This window comes from Trachurus trachurus (assembly GCF_905171665.1).
Source record: "Trachurus trachurus genome assembly, chromosome: 11".
In the NCBI taxonomy this organism is placed as follows: Eukaryota; Metazoa; Chordata; class Actinopteri; order Carangiformes; family Carangidae; genus Trachurus; species Trachurus trachurus.
In genome coordinates, this window is record NC_139904.1 from 6,552,716 (window position 1) to 6,559,998 (window position 7,283).

The 7,283-nt window shown below is 39.4% G+C and overlaps 1 protein-coding gene across 1 annotated transcript; it reads right to left on the reverse strand.

The window, feature by feature from the left end:
* Positions 1-561: 561 nt before the first annotated feature.
* styk1a (serine/threonine/tyrosine kinase 1a) lies at positions 562-6,521 on the reverse strand (the record flags this gene model as incomplete). The annotated part of the gene is made up of 9 exons (XM_083981990.1): positions 562-757; positions 1,991-2,087; positions 2,365-2,405; positions 2,697-2,911; positions 3,071-3,151; positions 3,353-3,534; positions 3,880-4,119; positions 4,214-4,450; positions 6,467-6,521. The coding sequence occupies 9 exons, from the start codon at positions 6,519-6,521 to the stop codon at positions 562-564; spliced, it is 1,344 nt and encodes a 447-aa protein (XP_083838116.1).
* Between the last annotated feature and the right edge of the window lie 762 nt (positions 6,522-7,283).

The following is a 7,283-nucleotide window of genomic DNA, read 5'->3' on the forward strand; positions in this document are numbered from 1 at the left end:
TCAAGCAACTGTTTAAAACTGTGCTGCCTGTGGTTTTATTTGTGAAATTAAAGAATGGATGTAAGGGCATTTTTTAATTTGCATACTTCCCTTAATTCAGGTGGACTGATTTAAATATGTGGTGTGACTGCTCAATGTGCTCAGCCAAAACTGTAATTCACTTTTTCCTTTTCTTGAGTTTTTCAAACTACATCTTTTTCTGACTGGGCTGTGTCATGAACTTAAAAACTGTTTCCTGTCATAGTTTGTACAAAGTTGTTTATTATACACCTGCCATCTTCTTCCAGTATTCAGATCATTATTCAAATAAGCTGTTTTTTAAGTGAAAGAGTGAAGAAAAGTTGCTTTGTTTTTTTTTTGTCATATTTGTCATAATTATAATTTATAGGAAAATACATATTTACAGTCCATATATTACTCTTTTAACATATAAAGTGGATGTGCTTTATAATGTCTAGTGTCAGTGCAATCAAGTGCAAAACAAACAAAAAATGCTTCATAAACAATGTTCATTTTAAAGTTCTTTCGCCATTCGCTCTGAGTGATGCCGGTCTCGGCCAATCAGAGCACGGCATAGTTGTAGGCCTCTCCATATCCCGCCTCCCTCAGGTATCTCTCGAAGTTGAGTGGCTCAGACACTCTGAGAACTGTCCTCCCATTGGCTGATTTCTCTCCCGCCTGAAGTTTCCTAATCAGCTCCGACATGGAGAGTCGTTGCTGGGGGTTCCAGTGACAGCAGGACCTAATGATGGCATGTCTGCGGAGAAAGCGGTAGAAAGGTATTTATTTATTTATTTATTTATTTTAAACACACATTTTTATCATCTGTGACAAGTTTGGAAACCTAGTTTGCAGATTTTCAGTACGGTTTGTCGATGAGCGACGAAGGTTAGCCGTTGGAACTAACGTTAGCTTAAAACCGTTTTTTTTTTTAAACGGTTAACTTTTTTCTTTCTTTCTTTTAAACCGTTTCACTTGGACTTAGCTAAATGTGAACTGACATTTAGCACATTTTTTTGTATCCTAGTCCAACAGTCAAAAATAAGCTTCCTGTGTTTTCAACTGTCTTTACTCCATTTAAATTTTAGATAAAGTAAAGACAGTTGAAAACACAGGAAGCTAATGTTTAACGTTAGCTTCTTGAGCTACCGGTAGTTGGAAATGCAGATTCATTGTTTTAGATTTTAGTTCCTGTGTAGGTTCTACTATTATCTACTATACATATATATCTATATATCTAGTAACTATCTACTATATACATCTTTCAATGGGAAAAATTACAAGTGTCAGTCTGTCAGTAGCTCAATTAAGTTATACAGGGGAAAAAACAGGAATAAATAGATACTAAAAGAAATATGGCTATTATAATAAACTAGATAATAAATAAATACATAGACATTGTACATAATGTAGGCTACATCATTTATGTAAAAGTGCTTGAAATCGAAAATATATTGAACCAGATTAACTAGCTGCTTGACCAAGAACACACTTCTTTCCTGTTTAACAAACACAATTTAAAGCTAATAATATTTTGAAAGTGAACTGGTCTCATTCATAAACAACACAGAATGTACTGGACTTTGCCATTATTTGCAGGTTTATTCTGTTTAATTTAAAAGTTAAACATCTTTCATAGATTAAAAAAAAAATCTGGAAGAAATGGGTACTAAAATAAATATGACTACAATAAGAAAGAGAAGGTAAAAATGTAGGAAATAACTAAAGGAAACACAGGCTATGTGCACAACTTAAGTTGGAATGGGAATTAAATACTAAAAAATACTTTTAAATGAAAAATAATATTGCACCAGGTTAACCTGCAGCTTTACCAGGAGCTCACTGCTTTCCCAAACTATTTCCTATTTTAAACACTATGTAAAATTTTGTGCTAAGACAGATATTTTTGAACAGTTCTTTAGCTGCAAACCATGTAGCTGTTCATCTTCAACAACAGTATGAATTCAGTTTGCTGTTTCTCTGCTCTTACAGTGAGTTGGAGCAGTTGGCCGGACGTCTGAGGTGCTTTCCTCTTTGTAGATACTGCAGAAGTTCAGTTGCCATGAGATCAGCAAACGGTGGGTCACCTGCACACATGGGAATATTAAACATAAGGCCAAAGTCTATTTAATATCCTGCACAAGGGTAATGCCTAAGTTACAGAAGTTAATGAAAAATTAATAATGAATTTCAAGAATTTACTGCAGTGGTTCTTGGGCCCAATTTAACTCTGTCATTTAAAGGAACTGAGTATTTCGTATTTGAATAAAAATTAAATCTCTTAAATAGTCAAATTCTGTGACTCACTAAGTCAAACAGCTTCTTTCAGGGGTATTTTTTTTGTAGAGTTGAAGAAACACTTACCCAGTGTGACCATTTCAAAGAGCAGGATACCAAAGGACCATCTGTCAAATATATATGGGTAAAAATTCAGTATGGAAATGCACTTTAGGCCCTCAGTGTTAAGATGGAAATACTGGAATCAACATGAATTTGTATTTTGAAACATTCAAATTGTGCATCAGAAATTAAGTGGCAGATTAAAACACATTCAAGCCTTCGCTGCCCAACCTGGTCTGATGTTTGGACCATCAGCACATTTTTATGTTTCTTTTCTTTTGCACTGTACAAATAGTTATGTAAAACACTGTCTTTTATGACAAACATCAAGTCCGGTAGATCAGTTTTTCTCTCACATGTCGCTGCTCTGACTGATGAGTCTCCTGGCCAGCACTTCAGGCGCCTGCCACTTCCTCATCTCCATGTCCTCCACTTCCCCCGGTGAACCGGCCTGTGTCCTCCTGCAGTAGGCGGGGCCAAATCCCCACAACTTGGCTGTCAGGTCTCCACCAACCAGAACGCTGCGAGCCGCTACATTGCCATGGATGCAGCTTTGAGTGTGTAGATAGTCCTAGATGTTTAGATAAACACGGGGTAATAAAAGAGTAACAGAAAAATTCAACAATGGAAGGAAGGAAATTCAAGACATTAGCCTATATAATATAAACAATATATGGCATGATAAAGCTTTTTTCCCCCCCCGAGAATAGTGAGATCAAATTTAACCAACCAGAGCAGAGGCCACTTGTCCTGCCATGGTGAAGATCCTCTTCTCTGTCATGTCGCATGTAGACTCGAAACCTGGGTTGTCCTTTAGTGACGAAGAAGAACAAGGAAAATGTAAAAAATGTAACTCTGCTTTTAGTCGCACTACCTCATCAGTCTGTCCTGTCAGCAGCAATAGGATTATTCACCATAATAACAACCTGTACTGCCCCTTAGAGGAACGTGATGTATACACAACAACACACAGCAATCCATCTTGGTTTCAGGAAGTAATCGATCACCGTACCTGTCTACATCTCCACAGGAACCCCAGCAGGTCTCCGTGCTGCAGCTCCTCCACCACCGTCATCAGGGGTGGCTGCACTGAAACTACACCCAGCAGCGCAGGTATGAAGGGGTGTGGCCCCAGTCCAGACACGAAGGAGGCAAAACCCAAGAAGTGCTGCTTCTCACTGCCACTTGCTGTTTCTGCAAAAGGTCAGACAACACAACAACTTTAACATTTTTATTTTACCAGGAACACACACTAGCGAGTAGCTGTTCTCTTGCTCTCTCTCTCTCTCTTTTCTTTTTCAACAAACTTCCTGTTTCATAATTTGGCACCACTGTATATTTAGATCTATTTCATACAGACTCAGCCACACATTTTAAATTGGTCAAGTCACAACAATACAGCTCTGCGTCATCAAATCATTTCTAGCTTTTGAATGTGGGAATTAGATTCTGTGGAAGCTCTGATATGGTCTTTAGTGGTCACACAGTGTGAGGTTAGAGCTCTGTGTTTGCATTCTGGCCTTGGGAGGCTTAGTTTACCTTTGAGCACCCTGAGGACGACGTCCCTGTTGTCCATTCGCGCTCTGTACATGTTGACTGCTTCATTGGGTTTGATGGAGAAGGCCAGCGGCAGTGCTGTGATCTGACTGAAGGCTCCACGCTGCCTCTCTGTGGACGTCTGTGGCGGTGCAGCCCTGGTCGGCTTGACGTTCTGAGCCTGCACCGGTTGAACTGTCATGGGAAGCTCCTCACCTTCCAGTGGGTTTATCCCAGGGGGCGCTGTTGAGACGGAAAACAGAGTAAAACATCTTGGGAAATTGAGCAACAATGAAACTAAATGATGCAGAGTGCAGACTTGTATGATTGTGCTCACCATCGATGCCGTGTAAGTGATTCCTGTGGTGGCTGTGTCTCTGCGTGTGTCTTTGCGTGTGTCGCTGTCTGTGCGTGTGTCTGTGCGATGAGCCGTTGTAGTTTTGAGTAGCCGTGACCTGCGTCCGCTTCCGCCCAGGACAGTACCTCAGCAGCAACAGGGTCACTAAGGTGGCGAGGGTGGCAAAGAGGAGGAGCGTAGGGACGATGATCACGGCCTGCTGATACGTCTTTACAACTGATAGAGACAGAGACAGAAGAAGAAGAAGGTCGTGTGTAAATGTCAGCTCCAAGAAAACACACTGCATTTTTAACATTGTGCAGTAGCAGGCTGACGGTGTAGCAGGAGTAAAGAGACTGGGTGATCTGATTACTGAGGCACCAGGAGGGCTCAAAGATGTGTGTGTGTATGCATTTATGTCTCAGCTGGACGTTGACACACACACACACACACACACACACACACAACCTCCTGTTTTTGCCGTGCTTGAGCTTTGGTTTCAGTGTTCTGCTTGGGGGCATTTTGACAGGACAAATATATTGGCTGTTAAGATGGTTGCACCTCAGAAGTGTTGACAGGATGTTCTGTCTTAACATTACATCATACTCCGTTTACTCCGGTGTTGATATGTTGATAAATGAGGAGGTGACTTATCAGTATTTGCAGGGAACTATCAGTAACCTAAAGAATGATGCAACGGCCTGTTTCCTGTCAAAACATCGCAGGAAATCATCATTAATATTATGTTGTAGTCACTTGGACAAACAGGTGTTTCTATCATCTAGTTCCTCTTATTCTGCTTTTTATCAGTATTATAATGAGTCGGCACAAATCCAAAGCCTGTGGGCAGCATTTATCATAATGGCTTCGGCTTGTCATTATGTTATTATACTTCTCACTTGGTCTGCCTTACTTGGCTGATGAAGATAAAAACACCTAAAAAAAATAAAAAATAAGTAAAGGTTTTGAGGACTTCTTTAACCATTAACTTAACTTAATTTGAAAATAAAAAGCAGTCCAACTGCCAAAAACAAACGAACAAAAAAAAGAAGATAAAAAGAGACCACTGAAAGTTTTTATTTACCAATTATTGAAGTATTTAACTAAAACTGGATAATTTTGTTTTCATTTTTTCTTTTTTTTTCTTTCACTTATTTAGTTTTCCAATCTCTCATATCAAATCTGTCTGTCCTCTGTCTTGTCAGTTCACTTACAACCAGTTTAAGGCAACACTCTGGGTAGACGTGCACACACACCCTTGTACAACACTGGTACAATGGCACGCTAACGACGTCAACTGGAGCAGAAGTCACCCATCATTTCACACACCCTCTGTTGATCGAATCCTGAAGTGAATCCAGTCGGGTTAAGAAAGAAACTGGAATGTAAATCCTCTGGTTTGTGTACATGTTCTGTATCACATTCAGAGGTGGAGGAGTGGCGAGGGTGTTGTAAGATGTCACGTCGTATATAAATCATTTAATGTCAGTTTTATTAAAGGCTTGAACAATAAACCACAGTTTTCCCACTGTCTTCTAAGAACAATGGGAAAACAGACTGAGGTGTCTTAAACTGGTACGATCCACAAATGATTAAGTAGTAATGTTCAGTAATGTGGAATAAAAGATCTGTAGTTATTATACAAATATAATAATTAATTGTAAGCATGCAAATATTTCCTATAAGTACCAGTGAGTTAACAGAAACCAGATTCAGATTGTGAAATCACACTTCATGTGACATTGATGTTGCAATATTTAGCCAAGTCTAGACATTGTACACCGCCAAAGCTTTGTAATTACATAGATAAAGATATTGATCTACTTTGTGGTTGATAAATACCAAGATATTATTACATTTTACACCTAGGATTTAATATCTAATATAATAGATGGTTATATTATTGTATTTTATGTGTCAGATATAAACAGTAGTGCAACTGTTCAAAGTTGTATTTGTCACATGCCAGGGTACAGTGTACAGGGAAGAAAGCAGTAGGATGAAAAGTCAAGCTCAGCAGCTGGGTAAAAATGATGCACGAGGCAGGAAATATCAAAATATATGAGATTATTTAAAAAAAAAAACGACATTGACCCAAACTCTTCACTTTGCTTTTCAATAAAATCATGTAGCTGTCAGCATGACCTCAGCAGAAAAACCCATCATAGAGGAACAGAGGAAGTGACAGACAAGAGACATGAGGCTGATGAGGAGGGACAGGACGGGAGAGGAGTTGAGGAGTTGTGTCCTTACTACAGAGGGTGTCGTCCGGTGCACACAGATTATCGGCCGAGGAGTTGGATGACATGCTGGAGAGGGAGAGGGGAACACACACACAGATCCACATTACGATCAGCTGGAGGAGGAGATCAGTATTACCTGTGCTCAGCAGCCGTCTGAAATCCTCTAAGCTGAGACAGAGCCACACAGCATCTGATAACTCTATATAGAGGCTGTTCCTGAGGTTAACAGCCCAGTCGACAGCAGATAAAGATCAACTTTTAGAAAATAGTGCAATAATCTACCGTACTGTGGCTATTTATACACAGAACATTGAGACCATGACCTTTTTTTTTTAATATGGGCTCACAGGGTGAATGTTGAATGACCGGTTCTCTATGTGTATAGTGAACCTGCTATTAGCGCCACACATAATAAAGAGGAGGAGATCAGTGTTACATCAGTCGGCTGTGTGGAGCCCTGGAGGGACAGACTGGCATTCAGCAGCACATTAAAATCACACATATACACATATACAGAGTCACATATATAGACAAACATTTCATCTTAACTATTTTTTTTCTTTCAAGCTATTATTCATTTATCATAATTGATAATTAAACTGTATAATATTCTAGTTTTGGGTGAACATTTCTATATAGGGAGCAGGGTTATATAGTTAAAGCAGAAGTAAGTGATATATTTGTGTTAATATAAGTCTTAAATAGTTATATCTTCCGACAGCAATCACTTACATAGAGTGTTTGGTCTGAATCACGGGTCTGTCAGTCCCTCTGCTCTGCTCTGAGCCGAAGAGAAAACATTTAGCGTATCCTACAGTTTTTATCCG